Source organism: Camelus dromedarius, chromosome 1 (assembly GCF_036321535.1).
Source record: "Camelus dromedarius isolate mCamDro1 chromosome 1, mCamDro1.pat, whole genome shotgun sequence".
Classification (NCBI taxonomy): domain Eukaryota; kingdom Metazoa; phylum Chordata; class Mammalia; order Artiodactyla; family Camelidae; genus Camelus; species Camelus dromedarius.
In genome coordinates, this window is record NC_087436.1 from 94653912 (window position 1) to 94674420 (window position 20509).

At 36.6% G+C, this 20509-nt stretch overlaps 1 protein-coding gene and 1 long non-coding RNA gene across 3 annotated transcripts in view; one reads left to right on the forward strand and one right to left on the reverse strand.

Moving 5' to 3' along the window:
- Positions 1 to 19246, reverse strand: part of LOC105089335 (uncharacterized) — a 29287-nt gene extending 10041 nt beyond the window's left edge. Inside the window, exon 1 of the long non-coding RNA XR_010381588.1 lies at positions 19184 to 19246. This is a non-coding gene — a long non-coding RNA (uncharacterized LOC105089335). The remainder of the gene's footprint in view (positions 1 to 19183) is intronic.
- Positions 19247 to 19293: 47 nt separating this feature from the next.
- The window catches only part of SMIM14 (small integral membrane protein 14), a 55002-nt gene continuing 53786 nt past the window's right edge, over positions 19294 to 20509 (forward strand). Inside the window, exon 1 of one of the 2 annotated variants that reach the window (XM_064487342.1) lies at positions 19294 to 19587. In XM_064487342.1, the coding sequence (XP_064343412.1) occupies positions 19321 to 19587 (267 nt within the window). In that variant the 5' untranslated portion in view covers positions 19294 to 19320. The remainder of the gene's footprint in view (positions 19588 to 20509) is intronic. The other variant, XM_010980379.3, reaches the window with a different exon arrangement.

Sequence of the window (20509 nt, forward strand, 5' to 3'; positions counted from 1 at the left end):
TAGTAGGTAGAGTTTTATTGCTAAAGAAGACTCATAGGACTTAAAATGGCAATGCTTACAAATGTAGTTTATTACAGGAAAAGAATATGTAAATTGCATTAAAATAAATTGCATCACAGCAAAGGTTGCCTCACTCTAAAGGGTCCTGAGAGGCCAGCTCAGGCTGCTTTGTTCACCCTCTATGAGTTGAGGCCAGATGTAGTTTCTCCCAGAGCAGGAACCACTGATGTGATCACAGGATACCATGGAGGCAGAAAGCCCACAATGGGGTCTTAGGTGCAGTTTTTTATATTTGCTGGTCACACAGACATATTCCTGCAACAGGAGAGCTGAGCCCAGATGTAAAACATTGATCTCCCTGATATTAGTAACCCAATGTTGACAAAGTGGTGCCAACCACAACCACCCGAAACTCCTTGGACCCATGGTTACAAAATACTATTTCTTAATGTTTCATGTCTTGACCATGGGTCAGTGCCATGCAAGAACTTTAGGAAAATAGTTCATATTGATTCCTGGCCTGTTGGAATTGACTGTCTCTGTAGAGTCCACCACCTTGATCCGTGGTCAAGAGCCTTCTACAATTAAACAATTATCCTTAGTTTGACAGAAATTAATTTGCCTTACAATTGAAAAGCAAATGGATTCTAAACATTCGCAATAACCAGTGAGGAGTTGGTATAGAACTAAACCATTCATTAATACCAGCATAAATTTTCTTGTATTTTTATACTGATTTTATAATACATCTTCCTCCCTGATCTATAGCTATCTGAACTTTAAGGTACACATCTGCTGAATGATTAAAAACCATAATCAATCTATCATTAATCAAGTCTACATCTTCCTTAGGCTAATTATCCTGCATAGGAAAAATTTCACATGAAACAAAAATCAAACGACATCACCATATTAGTATTTTTCTATATAGTCAGCTTCCCTTTTTTCATTCATTTTGAGAATGCAGACTGCTTCTGGAAGTATGTTTATTTTTCATTCAGCTCACGTCTTGGCTTTTCAAAAGAGGAAAAGGTTTTGTCAGGGTCCTTCTCCACAACAGGTATCTGAGTCAAGCTAAGACAGAATGTTATTCTCTTGTTGTAAGTCTCATCAGAATTGTTGAATTTTCCCTTTAATAAAGCTCACTTATTGGCTCCTTTCCTCTCAGCAATGACTTCACTTTTCTTTCATTAGTCATTAATTTTAATCCAGACCTTTCCCCTGAAGTAGAACCCTCTGGTTCAACCACTGGGCTAGTCTATATGGCTGATAGCAAGATGAGACATGGGTGGACTTCCCTTGCAATCCATTCCCTAGTGGTAGGGGCTCAGATTGGATAAGTAGAGAAAATGAGTCTATCCTGACCACTAGGCAACAAAACATTTGCACAATTAGCCCCATTGCGGCAAAGTAGGGGGAGAGATAATCTATCCCACCAATCTCTTTGGATTTCTTGCATTAGGTTCAAATTAATAGACACAGTATTTTGTTTTAGATTATCATCCTCTGGAGCCCTAGTCAAGGGACTACTGATTTGGCATTTGTTATGGACTTAATTTTGCGTACCCTGCAAATTCAAATGTTAAACCCTACCCCCAATGTGATGGTGTTAGGAGGTAAGGTATTTGGGAGATAATTAGGATTAGATGAGGTCATGAGGGCAGAGTTCTCATAAATGGGATCAGTGACCTTACAAAAGTTATGAGGGAACTTGCTGGTCCCTCTTCTCTACCTTGTAAGGATACAGTTTGCACCCTGAAGGAGGGTCCTCACCAGAGTCTGACCATGCTGGCATTGTGATCTCCAACTTCCAGAACTGTTGTTTGTAAACCATCTAGTCCAAGATACTTCACTATATCAGCCTAAACAGACCAAGCATTGGAGAAGAAAATTGTGGTAAACTATGGAAGTCTTGTCTTTAAATTTCTGTATCATTTCCCACTCTTTTTTCCCTACTTCCACTGTAAAAGCATAACAGCTTATCTAATGGAGACCTACTTTAGTCATCCTCATGTTAAGTTGCAAAATACAAGCTAGGGATCTATGGTCCAATCCTTCAATCCACTATCATCCCTACATCTTTAAAGTAGTTGTTGGGTTTAGTCCAATTGTCTATTAATCTACTACTTTGAGGGTGATCAGGAATATAGTTAAGTCCAGTCCATTGAATGTGATGTTTCTTTGCCCATTGTAGCATTATGTGGGTAGGGAATTGAATGCCTTGATCCAAGAAAATGTAACTAGGAGGGCCAAACAGGTATAATATTACTGTTTTAGCTTTTTGATAGTATTTAAAGCATTAGTCACTAGGTGTGCAAAGCCAAACCCAGAATACGTATCAAATTCTGTCAATATCCATCTAGATTCCCCACGGCAATAGATAAAGGGTCAGTATTATCTACTTGCCAGCTATGGGCTGGACCTGAGAATAATTTCCAGGACTAATCGCAAACATTGCCTTTTCTGTTAGCAAACAGAATAATAATTATTATTATTTGTTTTGATTTACTGGGGATTGAACCCAGAACCTCATAAACGCTAAGCACTCGCACTGCCACTGAGCTATACACCCCCACACCACCCAGAATAATTATTGTTAACAGTTTGAGCTTCAGTAAGGGCCACTGGGATATTTGTCATATGGCCCATTGCTACATGGTTTGAATTACTGCATGTCTACTGATTCATAGACCCAGGTTGCCGCGTACAGAGGTCAAACTAAGGTATCGACTTGTTGATTCCTTGCATAAGGCCTCTTTAGGGAACATCAACATGTCCCACTTTGGTTTGCCCTTACAATTTACATAAAGATTTCCAAAGAGCAGGACCTCTTTTATCATCCAGTTATTTGTGGCCCATTTGCTAGACCAAATTGCAAATCCATTGGTCAAGAGTCCATATACACGCAAAGAGTAGGACATTTATTTGTATCTAATTCTTCCATCACTGCCAGGAACACAGTCTATAATTTAGCCCCCTGGACTAAGTTGTTCTTATCTTCCTTCATAAGAATTTTACCTTCTAGTGGACACCGAGCTTCAGCTTTCCATACTGATCCATGACCCTCAATTCTAGAACTGCTACCTGTGAACCAGGCTTAATATCCTTGAACAATTTGTTGAAGTGAGGGACCCAGTTCCACAACAGCAGCAGGCAAGACCTGGCTTAGGTAACTGTAAGAGCTCTCATTTTATATCTTCAACTAGTGCTGACCAGAGGGTCGATGAATGTATTAGTCCTTCTTAAATTTTACCCAATAAGGGAGAAATTTCCATTCAAACATACCTATACCAATTATACATTCAAATAGGGGAGATAATTCCACAATATACATTTAAAAAATCACACGTTCTAAATTTTAACCGTATTTTAATTTTCATTTCATTTACAGTAGCATTCCATACCTCTTGAATTAATTTACCCTAAGGTGCTGATTAGCCAACCTAACCAGTATTGTTAATTGTGCTTCCATATTCAATGAATCTAAAAGTTTATTCTTTACCCCCAGGCTATTTTATCTAAGCTTGGTGCTTGTCTGAGATATCAAAGCTGAATATGGGGGAAGATCTAAACAATCATCCTGAGCTGAATTCTGTAAGAAACAAGAACTCATAAAGCGGTGATTGGATGAAATACCCTCTAGAAATTTTTGAATTAGGAGTGGAGGTTGCATATGCCACTTGACTATCCATTAATTATACCTTTGGGTGTCTTATTGATAGGAAGGGATTCTCAAAGATTTTGAGTGTGTAAAGTGGTAACAGGATTTGATCAGAGAAACAGTACCACTGGGAATATTATAGTTTTTGTTATAGGGATTTGACCTTACACAATTGCGGAAACTGGTTAAATAGCTTATGGCTGGCTTTTGCTTCTATGTCTGGTGCTGGTCCTGATGCCAGCATGGCAAGAAGTTGAGAAGGAAAGATAGACATGAAGTGGGAAAGAACAAAGACAAGCTGGAACCTGTCTTGGTCCCTTACCACCTCTAAGCCAATAACTTCAGTGATGCAGAGGACCTGCTGAAGAAACTAGTATCCTTCATAATGAAGCTAAATGTATACCTGACCCAGGAGTAGAGTTGGAGAAACTGAGGGAGGAGATGGACTTCTTGTGGACCTAGCTGCTGCCTCACACCTCATACCAAAGTGAGTTAAAAAAAAAAACAGTGGCAACATGTGTGAGCTGCAAAAGTACCTAATGCCTTGCACTTACTCTTTGAGTGAAAAGAAGATGACAATGGTGAGTTGTATGGTATGTGAATTGTCTCAAAAAAGCTGTTTTTTTTTTTTAAAAAAAAGACAGCTGCTGTTTCACTGCTGCCTTGTAAATCATGCACAAAATGTATCTTGTGGCCAGGCTAACTTGTAACTATGTAGGGAAGGCAATTTCTGGGAATCACAGCTCCTGCTTAACTAAGTTAACACTGTACAAATCTTCCACAAATATTTTGTTAGGTTATGTAAATTTTGTTTAAAAAATATAAACTTTGAAGCTGGGTGGAGAATCCATGGTCTAGCTCTAATGATGTCATCACTGGATATAAGTAAATGGTTCTCTACCAATATCTTTGCACTTTAAAAAATATTTATGTATACATCTATCAAAATTTATCAAATTGTATGTTTGAAATGTGTGTAGTTTACTGTACAGAAATTATACCACAATAAAATTTTTTTTAAAAAGGTATATATATAAAAGAAACTATAGGATTAAATAACATTGTAAAGAGTCGACAAGTACTAAAAGTTACATTTGTAAATAATTATACTTTTTTGTCCCTAAGTATATTACAAACTATTTATTACTGTACCAGGAATCATTATTTTTCAAAAAGCAAATATAGCTTACAGCCTAGAGATCTTTCAGAAATCAAAGCAAACTAAAACTAAGACTATTCAAATTCAGGTCATGAGATGACAGATAATTCTGGTAGATATTACATAAGTATGATGATAATGAATTTAGAAATTAAGTGACACATGAATTTTGCATAGATATATTTTTCAATTAGGGATAAAAATTCTTAAAAATGGGGGGGAAATAGTCTTTTCAACAAATGGTACTGGGACAACTAGGTCTCCACATGCAAAAGGAAGAACTTGGAACCCTAACTCACATCATACAAAAATTAATTCAAAATACATCATAGACCTAAGTATAAGAGCTATAGGGCTATAAAACTCCTGGAAGAAAATATATCTTCATGACCTCAGATTAGGCAATAATTTCTTAGGTATGACCCAAAAGCCAAAAAAAAAAAAAAAAAAAGATAAATTGGACTTCATCAAAATTAAAAACCTTTGTGCTTTGAAGGACACTATCAGGAAAGTGAAAAAATCCACTGAATAGGAGAAAATATTTGTAAATCATATCTCTAAGGGATATTTTATCGAGAATATGTAAAGAACCCTTTACAACTCAACAATAAAAAGACAATTTGATTAAAAAGTGGGTGAGAGATATAAAAAGACATTTCTCCAAAGAAGATCTACAAATTGGCAATAAGCATATGCAAAGATGTCAAACATAATTAGTCATTAGGGAGATCTAAATCAAAAACACATTGAGATACCACTTCATACACAATAAGATGGCTAAAATTTAAAAAAAGACAATAACAATTGTCAGTGAGAATGCAGAGAAATTGGAACTCTCACATATTGCCAGTGGGATGTAAAATAGTATAGCCACTTTGAAAAGTTTGATAGTTATTCAAAATGTTGAATTTAGAGTTACCATATGCCCCATAAATTCTCCTATTAGGTTAGAATAGTCAAATCCACATAAATAGAAAATGTATTAGTGGTTGCCAGGGACTGGACGAGGGAGGTGAAGGGGAAGAGACTCAGTGGTTATGGGGGTTCTTCTTGGAGTTACGAAAACATTTTGAAAATAGATAGTGGTAACAGTTGCACAAATCTATGAATACACTAAAAACAACTAAATTGTACACTTTAAAGGGTGAATTTTATGGTGTGTGAATTATATCTCAATAAAGCTATTAAACAATGAAAAAGAGCTCTTAGAGGAAATAGTAAATACTTGAAAGTTTAAATTTCATGTTTATGCCTATTGAATGTGTCTTCATTATAATATTTAGACTTACTTCACCAAAGAGGATATATAGATGGAAAATAAGCACAAGGAAAGATGCTCAACATCATTAGCTATTAGGCAAATATACGTTAATATCACTATGGGATAACACCCCACACCTATTAGGATGCCTAAAACTGAAAAACTAACCATAGCAATTGTTGGTAAGAATATGGAGAAATTAACCCTCACGAACTGCTGTGGGAATATAAAATGATACTTTGGAAGTTTGGCAGTTTCTTGAAAGTTAAATATACGCCTTCTATATAACCCAACAATTCCATTCCCAGATATTTACCAAAGAAACATGAAAGCATATATTCATAGAAGACTTATACATATATGTTTCTAGTATTTAATAGCCAAAGGTTCGTGGATAAGCAAATCATGATATATCCATACAATGGAATGCTATACAGCAATAAAAAGGAATGAACTATTGATACATGAAATAATAGGGATAAGTATGCTGGGTGAAAGAAGCTAGACAAAAAAGGAATATATATTGTATGAATCCACTTATGGAAGAGTCCAGAAAATGCAAAATAATCTGCAGTTACAGAAACTAAGATCAGCGACTGCATGGGGAGGAGGGAATGGGATGAAGAGAAGGGAGGGATTAACAAAAGCAACAATTGAGTGTGCAACATAAATTAGTTTTCTTGGTTGTGGTGATAGTTTTGTGGCTGTTTATGTATGTTCTTATCAAATTGTACTCTTTAAACATGTGCTGCTTATTTTAAGTTAATTTTATCTCAGATTGTTTTAAAAAAATCTTTAGCTTTTGCAGAAAGATATACAACTTCTGGGTGAAAAGTGGTACAGTTTTAGTGAGCCTCACTTCATACAACAGATTTATTTATGAAAACTTGTCATAAGCTAAATATGGGTAAACAAAGCATCATTTTTTAAGCATCAAGGAAGCTCTTTATGCAGAGAATTCTTTTTTTTTTCTTTAAAATTAAAAAAGTTTACATACAAAATCGTGAGCGTGTGTACACTTCTATGAGATTTTATACAGGCATAGAGTCTTATAACCACCAACACAGACAGGCTACAAAACAATTCAACACTTGAAAGAATTTCCTTCCACTGCTCTTTTGTATTTAGGTCCTTTTCCACACCTAATCTTGGCTACCACTGACCTGTGTGCATTATAACTGTTTCTGTATTTTACCTTTTTTCAGAATGTCATATAGATGGAAACATTTAGTATATAATCTTTTGATAGTGTTTTTTTTTTTTTTTGAGTTAAAGTACATTTATTCAGAGAGATGCACACTCTATGGACAGAGTATAGGCTGTCTCAGAAGGCCAGAGAGGCTACAAGATGTGAGTGGGCATTTAAAGTAAAAGTAGATACATACTCCATAAAGTGTGAGCCATCTCAGAAGGCAGATTTTGGGTTCTTCCACTTAGCATAATGCATTTAATATTCATCTGTATTGTTGTATGTATCAATAATTCATTCTTGTTTATTGTTGAGTAGCATTCCACTGTGTGAATGAGCTGCAATTTATTTATCCATTTATTTATTGAAGAACCATGAGATAGTTTTCAGTTTTGGACAATTACGTATAATAATTCTTATACAGAGAATTATTTTACAAATTAAAAACTCTTTTTGCAGTGTGAATAATCATTATTTCCTTTAATACTTTGGTAAAATTTAGTCTTTAGTGTATCAAACTTTCTTCAAGCAGGGTACCTTTGTGTGAATGGCACTATGAATACGTAACAAATACCCACTTCATATGGTAAGAAAGGCTTACTGTCAATGATATGGTAAATGTTTAACAATTGACTGGGGGTGGGTTGGGGGGAGCAATCCTTGATTTGTAACATTTGCCAATTTCCATAGTGTACCTGTTCCTTCTCTGGCAATTTCAAGCTACCACTGTGGCATCACTGAACTTGAAGTTGGGAAGAAATGAGCACAATTGGCTTTCATAGGGAAGAAGCAATGTGAGTTGGTTCCAGCACAACACTAATTGTTGATAGTGTAACTTTAATAGACATATATAAAGTATAGTGGATATAGAATCAGAAATACAGTGTTGCAGCATGTACCTTCTGAAAAGCGGTTGGGAACTTGTCAAACTTCTGATTTAGTTATTCATCTTTAGACCTAATATAATATATTGAACTCTTGATTACTAGGATGATCAACAGTGAGCTCTTCATAGATGAGTGAAAAGCAAGGTTAAATAAATTTTAAAATGTTATGCATGATATGAAAAACACCCAACAATAAACATGTTTTTGAGGAAATACAAGTTATGGAGCAATTTTGACAAAAGTAAAGAGAAAAATACAATAATCATAATGACCCAGTTTCAAAAACTATCAATATTGGTCTATCTGTATGGATAATGGTTCTTGCATCTTTATCACCAGCCATTTTCCTCCTCCTGATTATTTTGAAGCAAATTCTAGCTACTATGTTTCATCTACAATATTTTACTGTGTGTCTCTAAAAGAAAATGATTCTATTTTTAACATAGCCACAATAGCATTACCATACAGAAATAATTTATAGACATTCCCTAATATCATCAAGTATAGAGTTAGTGTTCTCACCTTCCTGATTGTCTTACAAATGTTGAGTGTTTGAGAATAGAGGTCCAAATAAAGTCAATAAATTGTGACAGGTTCGATTGATTTTTTTACAAAAAAAATTTGTGCCTAAAGATTTTTAAACTTTTTTAATATTAAAATTCTCAAATTAATATACAAAAGTAGAAGAAGTAGTATAACAAAACTTAGCTTCAACAATATAGCACATGGTCATATCCACTACACCTAGTATTAGAAAATTTTGAGGCAAATCCTAGGCCTCTTACCATTTTATCTGTAAATAATTCACTGTGTATAAGGAAAAAAAGAATCATTTTTTAATACCATTTGCAGCAACATGGACGGACCTGGAGATCGTCATTCTCAGTGAAGTAAGCCAGAAAGAGAAAGAAAAATACCCTATGATATCACTCATATTTGGAATCTAAAAAAAAGAAAAAAGAAAAAAGAGGATGCTAATGAACTCATCCACAAAACAGAAACAGACTCCCAGACATAGTAAACAATCTTATGGTTACTGGAGGAAAGGGGGTGGGAAGGAATAAATTTGGGAGTTTGAGATTTGCAAATGTTAACCACTACATATAAAAATAGATAAAAAACAAATTTCTTCTGTATAGCACAGGGAACTATATTCAATATCTTGTAATAACCTTTAATGACAAAGTATATGAAAATGAATATATGTATATACATATATGACTAGGACATTATGCTGTACACCAGAAACTGACACATCACATTGTAACTGACTATATTTTAATAAAAAAAATTTTTGATCTAACAAAACTATTATCATGTCTTTAAAAAAATCAGTATTTCTTTAATGTCATATCTCCCCAACTTTCTCCAAATTTTTTTAGCAGTTGGTTTACAAGTTCCACGTATTATATTAAGTTGTTGTTGCTTGAGTCTCTTTTCATCTATAGGTTTTTTCACCATTTTTAAATTTTTTGCAATTCATTTGTTGAAGAAACTTGGTTTGCCTTTAACATTTTAGATTTTGCTGTTTGTATCCCTATGGTATTATGTTTGATCTGATTCAGGTTAGGTTTCTTTTGGCAAAAATACTTCATAAGTCGCAATGGGTATTCCTATTACATCTTAATAAGAGGCTCCTAATGTCTGGTTATCTGTCTTTTTGTGATATTAAGATTAATCAGTGGGTTTAGGCTAATTAGATTGTCAGCTTGATCAGTCTATTATCTTTTCACATAAGGGTGTTTGCAGCCATTAATAATTAGGGGTTGCTAAATGGTGATACTCTAACTCAATCATTTCTTCTTTTTTTTTAGCTGGAATTATGCTATAAAGAAAATCTATCCTTCACCAATTATTTATTCTGAGGTATAGTTCATATAGTATAGACTAGACAAATGCATGATTCTTTCCAATTAATATTTTCAGAATGGGCTAGTTGACTAGCATCTTCCAAAGGCAATCAAAAATGTTTTAATATATTTGATATATTGCAAGTCAAAGATTATTTTGCTTTTTGTTTCTCAAACTGACAAATCTTCAGTCAGTGGGAGCCCCTTCAAGTCGAGTCCTAAGTTCTTCTGCCATAATTTTGGTAGCTTTGATAGCATCATGATGTAACAAGATGTTTCATGTTCATCTTGCACATTTCTTGCTTCCAACTTGCAAGGAACCCTGGTTTCTGTCAGTGTGAACTGGTTTTCAGAGACCATCATCTGGGTGCTCATTGCCTCTGAGCTGGTTATCGTTTCTAAGTCTTTTCAATGGTCTACAGATTTTTAATGTGTAGTGGAGGGAAATTCTGAGATTTAGTCTGAATAGAAAGGGTAGAAATTAGAGATCTGGCTACAGGTGGCAAAAAACTAGAGATTATGTTATCTTTCCACCATGTACCATCATTTTGTCCCTTTAAATATGCATTAAATCTTAAGAAAATCGCAATTAACATTAATTACTCAGATTTATTTGGATTTTTAATTAAAAATTATGAAATTACTTATCTGACACTTTTAGTATTTTAAACCACTTACAATAAACTTCGTGGGTAGCAACTTTTCTATTAAAACATTTTTTAGGTACTATGGAAACAAGTTGTCCTATTGTTAAAACTCAGGCCACTTCTCAGTCAGTATGCTCCTCTTTTTCCTTTTTACATTCCCCACAGATTCATTTGGCTCTAATTTTCTCTTTAAAGGCATTCCTCCAGGTATTGAATGGGAAGGGGAATGAGGGAGTCTTTGGAAATATTTTATTTTTTGATCTAGGTAGTGGTTACATACATATTTACATATGTGTAAATTCAAGTTGTGTATTTAAGACTTTCCATGTGGATTCCCAGTTGTCCCAGCACCAGCACTCCACACAATGATTTGCTCACAGAAGGCATCAGTTTAACTGAACTGAACCAAGATTGCAGCAGCAGGACTTGACCTTCTATAAGTGCTCGATAGGTGTTTATTATTGTTGCTGACAATGATGACTATTTGTGGACTCTGAACTTTCTTCATGGTCCGAGAACATTTTTCCTGGATGTCAGTTACCTAATGATTAACTAAAACTAGTAACTTAAATACACAGTTATTCCAAATTAGTACTTTCTCTTTTTGTCCTTGAGATTTAAAACTCAAAATGGAAGATTTGGGCAGGAAATGGAAAATGTTTTCTTTCTACAGGGGGCCACATTCATGATTTTGGTGTTATCATCAAAATATTGGTTGTAGTTAACTGTGCTATAATGCCTCTCGTTTCCTTTTCACCTTTTTCCTGCTTTAAATAAGCTTGCCTGTGCCTCCTCCTCCAAGAGTTTGCTCACACATAATATTCCCTTTCAGCCCCCAGCCAGTTGAATCAGGGGTCAACTAAGCTGGGCCAAATGGCTTTTCTCTCCCCAGAATTCAGCATTGGGATTTAGAAACCCCAGATATCTCTTTTGACTGCTTGAACTGAAGATAATATACAGCTGGTGTGGGTATGCACTGCATATGCATTTGTGCATGTATGTGGTAATGGGCGGTTGTCTAAGGCCCTGCTATGTACCATGTAGTAGCACTTGACTCTTGGGAATCTTTTTACCATTCCAAACAGCAGAAATGCAGACTGCCCCACCACCCAGCTGACACCTCCCTCTCTTAGCTTTACTTACTCTCTCTTGTCTCATGTCTCTAGCAGCATCAGGTCAATGGTTTGGCAATTTTTAGACCAGAGGCTATCACCAATTCTCAACTAACTGAAGACAGTAATTGTTCAGAGGATTCAAGCACCCCTACTTCATTAGTGGTTCTTTTGGTGACTCCCTCCTCAGTCTTAGAGAAGGGGGAAATTCTCTACCCTCTCTCTTAATGTAAAGAGAAAGAATAACCTCTCTTTAGAACACTGCATTCCCCCAAAAGGCAACTTTCACGTGTTTCTATCTTCCTCTTATGGGAAGGAGGGGATAATAGTGAGTAATGATGATTTTCTTAACAGGTACCTCTCACTGGTCCCGATGGGGAAGGGATATAGACTCCAAAAGCTGATGCTTCTTCAAACATGGAATGGGTTAGAGAAGGGCAGGTAGTCTTTAGCATAGTATGTTCTTAGCTTTGGGCTCAAAAACAGGATCCTGTTTCACTTAAAATGAAACAATCCCCGACATAGATAATGATATGAGCTGGACTCCTTTCCAATGCTGTTTCATATGATTAGTAGCATTAGTGCATTGTTTCTGGCAGTGACTTGCAAATATTTGTATAAGAAAAATTTTTAGCAATTTCAGGATTTGTTGGGTTGTTTAATAGTCTAGTTATTGTTTACAAAACATTTTCATATATATTGTGCCATTTAATTGAATGTCTGGGCTGTTGCTGATCCACAGTCCTACCCAGAGAGTACATTGGAACCTTCCAGAGCATCCCTGATGGCCTAGTTTACTTTCCAACTACCTTTCCTTCTCAAGGTGCATAGCCTCTTTTCCAGACCCAAAGGAATTCCAGTCAGAGCTGATCCCAGATTAAAGCCTGTCTCACGAAAGGAACATCTTTTCATCTATTTTAATCTCCCATTATTTGGCATTTAGATCACTTTTAACAATTACATTTGGAATTCATTTCAGGATTTTTGTACTGTCTGCATATCTACCTTTATTTACTTTGTTACAATATAAGAAAAGAGCACATCTTAGAATTTAAAGTGTATATGTAATTGGTTTCCACTATTTGGTAGTGGAATATTTAGGGAAAGTTAAGTAGGTAGCCCATGGAGGGGGCCCAGTGGAGTTCCTGCACTACTTGACTCCTCCATGATTCTATTTCTTTCTCTTTTTAACTCTTAGAACTTTTGCTAGTATGCCATTTGGATTGTGGCTGAAGCTAAAAGTCTGTGGATTTAGTCATATAAAGACATAATATAATGGTTAGGAAAAGGAAGGCGGCACTTAAAAACCACCTGTAATACTTGGGATTCCTTCAAGATTTACAATCCCAAATATCACATTAGGAGAAAAAAACTTCCTGATAGCACAAGGTGATATCTTTTAAACTTTAGAGAAAAAGACTAAAACACATTTGTGAGGCTTTAGGTAGAGATTGGGGAAGAAAAATAAACATAGCTTAATGAATTCCAGAAATCATTGTATGTGTATGTATGTGTGTGTGTGTAACATGCTCCAGAGAATGAAATAAGTAATATCTTCTAAAGAGAAGAAATGTTGAAGGGCAGATGGCAACTACAGTGAAGTTATCACATTTGCTTCTCCACACTTACTTATTAAACTTATCCCCAAGGTCAGAGGACAAATAATTTGCCTTTTATCTTCTTCATCCTACATGTATTTCTTCGTTTTCAAATTTCTTCCCATAAAACTTCTGACATCCTCCCATTTTCCTTCACCAGGTCCCCTTCTTCAATTTCTATTACACAAATCTTAAAAAAAATCATTCTATTACTTTCTAAAAAACTGGTACATAGAATATTGTCAGTATATCAATTATTACATAGCAAAAATGGAATATATAAAATCTTGTTTCCCTTTGAAGTTTTAAATTATGAAAATACAGCTCTTGTACTCCATCTTCGAGAAATAGTAAGATAGCAATGAAGTGTCAAACTCTTCAAAATATAAGAGTAATCTGATTTATTCCTGATAACTATAAAAGTAAATATATTTTCTCAAGGTCTACTTCTCCTGAATTTAAGTTGTATAACCACCTTCAACTGGCTAACAGTAAAGGTTTTACACCAAATAATAAACAGCTTTAATGTGAATTTGAAGTGCCTCATTAACTTTCAAAAAACTGGAGTACATTGTTGACCAAAATTAATTCCAAGTAAATTAAGAGTTGAAATAGAATAAATAATTGAAAACTTAGAAGAAATTAGAACTAAATATTTATTAAATGTTTGGATTTGAATGTCCTTTGTAGGCCTCATGATTTTTACATTCATAAATGTGCCTGTAGAGCCCAACACATAGCAGGTGTTCAACAAATACCCGCTGAAATGAAGATAACCTTCTAGGCTCAGAAGTCAAAAAAGAATCTGAAAGGAAAAGAGGAAACAGCTGACTAAATTTTTTAAATTTAATTTCAGTACATTAAAATTATAATTAATAAAATTAAAAATAAAAAAATGAACTGTAAAAGTATTTGAAGCAAATATTAGCAATGAAGAGTAGGAATCTTTATTTTAAAAATTCCATTTATAATAGCATCAAAAGGAATAAAATATTTAGGAATAAACTTAACCAAGGAGGTGAAAAACTAGTACACTGAAAACTAGAAAGCACTGCTGAAAAAAAATTATATATACAAATAAATGGAAAGACACCCTGTGTTCATGGATTGGAATATTTTATATTATTAAGATATTGATACTACCCAAAGTGATCCATAGATCAATGCAATCCCTATCAAAATCCCAATGATATTTTTTGCAGAAATAGAAAAATCTCTACTAAAATTCATATGGACTCTCAAGAGATCCTGAATAGCCAAAACAATCTTAAAAATAAAAAGAACACCATAAAAAATAATAAAATAATGCCATTTGCAGCAACATGGATGGACCTGGAGACTGTCATTCTAAGTGAAGCCAGAAAGAGAAAAATATCATATGATATCACTTGTATGTGGAATCTAAAAAAAAGACAAATGAACTTATTTACAGGACAGAAACAGACTCACAGACATAGAAAACAAACTTATGGTTACCGGGGGGGAAAAGAGGTGGAAAGGGATAAATTGGGAGTTCAAGATTTGCAGATACTAATACATATAAAATACATAAACAAGTTCATACTGTATAGCACAGGGAACTATATTCAATATCTTGTAGTAACTTATGGTGAAAAATAATATGAAAATGAATATATATATATATATCCATGTATGACAAGCATTGTGTTGTACACTAGAAATTGACACATTTTAAACTGACTATACTTCAATAAAAATATGTATACAAAAATATATTTAAAAAATATAAAAAGAACAAGGTCTGAGGTCTCATGTTTCCTGATTTCAAAACATACTATAGAGCCATGGCAATCAAAATAATGTGGTACTGGCATAAAGATGTATATTTACACAAATGTAATAGAACAGAGAGCCTAGAAATAAATACTCATGTATAATCAAATGATTTTTGACAAGGGTACCAAGATCATTCCATGGGGAAAAAATGGTCTTTTAAATAAATTTTGGGAAGAATGGATATCCAAATGCAGAACAATGAATTTGGACCCTTACCTTACACCATATATAAAAGTTAGCTGAAAAGTGATTAAAGACCTAAATGTAATAGCTAAAACTATAAAAGTCTTAGAAGAAAATGGGAAAAGCTTTATGACTTTAGGTTTGGCAATAATTTCTTGGACATAACACCAAAAACAAGGCAACAAAAGAAAAAATAAATTAAATTGAACTTCATTAAAATTAAAAATTTTGTGCAAAGGACTTTATTGACAGAGTGAAAAGGCAACCCACAGAATGAGAGAAAATACTTGCAAATCATATATCTAATAAAAGGTTAATATCCAGAATACATAAAGAACTCCTACAACTCAGCAACAAAAAAACAAACCACCCCATTAAAAAAATGAGCAAAGAACTTGAATAGACAGTTCTCTGGAGAAGGTATCCAAATAGACAATTAGCACATGAAAAGAAACTCAACATCACTAATTATCAGGAAAATACATCAAAAGCACAATGAAATACCAACTTCCACACATTTGGATGGCTAATATATTAAAAAAAAAATAGAAGTGTTGGTGAGGATGTGGAGAAATTGAAACCCTCATGCACTGCTGGTGGGAATGTAAAATGGTGCAGCCACTGCAGAAAACAGTGTAACGGTTCCTCAAAAAATTAAACTTGGAATAACCATATAATCTAGCAATTTCCTTTCTGGGTATATCCCAAAAGAATTGAAAGCAGAGACTTGAAGATATTTGTACACCCATATTCACGACAGTGTTAACCAAAAGGTGGAAACAAGCCAAGTTTTCATCAAGGGATAAATGAATAAACAAAATATGGTATGTGTATAAACACACACACACATATATACACAATGGAATATTATTCAGTCTTAAAAAGGAAGGAAATTTAGATATACGCTACAACATGGATGACCTTAAATTATGCTAAGTGAAATAAGTCAATCTCAAAGGGACAAATATCGTATGATTCCACTGATATGAGTACCAAGAGAAGGCAAATTTACAGAGATAGTAAGTAGAACAGTGGTTGCCAAAGATTAGGAGGGAGGGGAAATGGGGAGTTAATGTATAATAGGTACACAGTTTTAATTGTGAAGATGAAAATGTTCTGGAGATAGATGTTGGTGATGGTTGCACAACAAGATGAATGTATTTAATGCCACAGAACTATACACTTAAAAATGGTTAAAATGGTCAATTATATGTATATATACTTAACCACTTTTAGTGTACTGACTTGTGTCCACCCAAATTCATATGTTGAAGCCCTAGGCCCCATTGTGACTATCTGGGGATAGGGGTTTCAAAGGGGTAATTAAGGTTAAATGAGACCATAAGGGTGGTCCTAATTCAATAGGAATAGTCTCCTTATATGAAAAGACACCAGGAGTGCCTGTGCACAGAGGCAAGGCCATATGAGGAGAAAGTGATATGGTAGTCACCTGCAAGCCAGGAAGAGAGGTCTCACCAAAAACCAACCTTGGTGGCACATTGATCCTGGATTTCCTACTTCCAGAACTTTGAGAAAATAAATTTCTGTTGTTTAAGACATCTACTCTGTGGTATTCTGTTACAGTAGCCCAAGCAGACTAATGAAACCACAATTTTTTTTAAAGTTAAAAAAAATTCATTAGTGATTTTTTAATTGCAAAATTATATTGATATGAAAAATTCATACCATACAAAGGGTAGAAAGTCATAAGGAAGTCTCTTACACCCCTCCCCCAGGAGTAACCAACACCAATAGGTATAGGAATATATTCCAGGATGCTTTTGTGAATATATAAAGCATATATATTTGTACCACAAACACCTCCTTCTTCTAAAGCAAGAATCCATGTAGGGTCTGGTTTAGAAAGGGAAGATACCTTCAAATTTCTTAATCCCTAAAACATAATTTAACAAATTTATCCACTCCATTACCATGGTACATTTAGATTATTTCTAGGTTTTTGCCTCCATCATAAAAATGTGATTAACTTCCTTGTAGCCATTTAAAATTATTTCTATTCCCAACTTTTTCAGATCCTAACATACAATGCTACATTTATTCTTTCCATTACCATTGTTCACATAGGTAGGAATTCTACATTATTCTCTAAATTACTTTACACAGAGAATCACAGAGACATTTTTTCATTCTTCCGTTGTTTAAAGTTTAGAAAGATTTAACTTAGATCAGGGCAAAAACCCACATAAGATCTTGCATCGCTTTCTATCTCTCATGAGAATGCAAGGAGATGTGGGGCAGGGATGCAGTCATCCAATGCTTGTTTGGCGTTGCGGGATCAGCCCAATCAAGGTAGTTCACTGACATGACGTAAACTAGTGAAACTTGCTGGAGGCTTTTGTTCCTCACCACAACGGCTTCTTCAAAGTTCTGCTTGAGTAAGTGGCATAGAGCCTAGCTTCCTCTAGAGCAAGCAATCCAAGAGAATGAGATGGAAAGCTGCAATGAGTGCCTTTATAACCTAGCCTCAGAAAACACACACCTTCACCAGTATACAGGTTAGGGTAGCCCTGATTCAAAGGGCTGGTGGAGTCTACATTTCCAGAGCTGAGAATGGGGGTTATCTTAGAAGCTAGCTACCAAGGACCCTAACATCTTGATTGTCCTATAACTTACTTTATAAAGCAAGTACTGATAATTTTGCAATATCCTGAACCAGTCCAGCTTTTTACTGAAGTGTTCTCTTAAACATAGCTGTGTTTTCAAATACATATGCATATGAGTGCACCCAAGCATACAAGACTTTCTGTTCCACAAATTAAAGTTCTACAGATTAAAGCTCTTCTGTTACAGGGTTAGCCTATAAACTTCATAAGGGCACTAGATGCCACCTCAAACTCTCTGAGTAAACAGAGTTCAACATTACAGACTAAAGGCCAAGAAGCTTGGCTTCTACTACTTGTAATCTGTTAATTAACTAGTAAACTTTTGAGTTTTACTGGAAACTTTTCATTTTCTAGAAACCTTTACCTGTGTTCAACACCCCCCACTTTAATTAAAAAGCGCTTGCAGATTATATTAATTTGCTTAAGGTGACTCAGCTAGTTGAGGTGATGAACCAAGTCTGGGATGGGTGAAAAGGTCAACACAGAGTAAGGAAGACAGTTTCTTATAGTTAACTTTCACCTCTCCTACAGCATAGGCAAATAGGTACCTTTGTAAAATCTTTGCTTGGAACTCACACTTCTATTTTACCACAGTCACGTTTAAATTAAAGTCCATTAATTTATGGATCTAAGGAAACAGTAAAGTAGCTCTAAGTTTCATCAAATTGGGAAAATTCTCGGACACCAGTGGTTTAGCAGGGAGACAGAAGGCCAGAACGAGAGCCTTCTGTAGAAACACCAACTTTGTTTAAAAGTGAGGTTCTTACCCCACAAACAGTATCCTAATTCCAATCCCTAAGGTCAAAGCACAAAGGTGAGGGCTGACTGCCTATTAACAGCTTTCCCCTTTCCATTCCCTACTCTCTCTCTCAGTCACAGATTCCCTTTAATATTCCTCTTGAACAGAATTTTAGTCGCTTCAGGGTGCAAAAACGTTAGGGAGCGTAAAGGGGATCAATAACTGCCACGTTTTAACATACTTTTTGCATGTAAGACTAAATTCCGATCTTTAATTTTCACCTGCGCCTGAGTGAGCCAAAACAATCTCTACATGTCTCAACTTGCGCCTGCTTCTACCGCTCCCCTCGTTATTCTAAAGACGCCACTCGAGGAAAGCCATCAGCTTAAGCAAAGAGACACACACAACAGAGGACACTGTCCACCACTGACGAAACAGAGGCTACGCCGTACACTTCAACAGACGCGGGGCCTTACCCTCTCGGCTTCACAGCGCTGGGCCCCGCCCCTCCCAACCGGAACTGCAACCCCCGCGTCCCGCGCCCCCACGGTTAGCGTGACGCTCGCGCCCGCCCCGCCTCCCCAGACCCACTGGGCAGGCGCGCGGCTCGCGCATGCTCGGCTGGCGGGCAGCTGGGGTCGCGAGCCGCTGCAATCTGTTGCGCCGCCGCCCGCGGGAGCCGGCAGATCCGGGTCTCGTGGCTGAAAGTGACGTGGTCAGTCGAATCAAAACAGAGGAGGGGAGGAAGCCGGCGGCCAGAAGCAGCGGCGGCAGCGGCGTCCCGAGCAGCCGCAGCGTTCCGGAAGCCCCAGGCGGTCTTTCTGCCGAGCCTTGGTCCCGGCCCCCATCCTCCCCGCCCCGTCGGTTGTTGTCTGGGCGGGTGAGTGTCTCCCCCCTCTCCCACCGCCGTTTGCCGGCACACCCTCCCCTCACCCCGGTTGTTCCTGGGGTGTCCTCAGGCTCCCGGGGGCTGCGGCAGAGCGGGCTGCTTCTCGGACTCGGTGGTTTCCCGGCCCGGCCGGCCACTCTGCACCCGGAGAAGCCCGCCGCTGCCGAGCCGGCGGCCCCCGGCGAAGAGCAAGACGGAGAGCCTGAAATTTGGCTTTCTTTGCAGGAAACCAGAGTCGGGGCTTGGCAGGAAAGTGGCCGGTAGCCACGGTTGGTTTTATTTTTAGGGCAAGCAGTCAACTCGGGTGGAGGCGTATAATGGAGTAAAAAAGAGCGAGACAGAGTCCTAGCTGACAGGAAAAAGCCACAAACCTTGAAATCCACACTGTATCATTTACCTCAGTTCCTCGGCTCTTGCCGGGCTTGATGAAGTCACTAGGATGCGTCCTTTGTTGTGATTGATGAGACAGGAAAGCTGCCATCCAGAAAGCGGGAGCTTTTGGCCCTTATTGTGTTGCGAATTTAAAGGATTCCCTTTTTCTATTTGTTCAGTAAGTAGAACCAGAGCTGACCGTAAAGAGGTCGCACCCTTTATTGGAACAGATAAAGTGCGATAAACCGGTTACTGGAGTACCTGAAGTTGCCGTTTAAAGCCAGTTTTCCAAAGTGCCTGTTTCTGTGTTTGTTAGGATTTTACCCGGGATGATGTTTGTTAGCTGTAGAGAGTCAATAGGATGTTTTCACTTGTCCTAGTTTGCAAAATCGAAGACGTGGCCTTAAGAAAATGTCTTGGCTTTGCATAGAGTCGGATGAGCTTCATGCACGTAATACCTGTGTTTGTTGAGACTTTCCAGTCTGTGTTAATGTCAAAAACGGCTGGCAGCTCTACATACAGTAACTTGGACGGCGTAAGA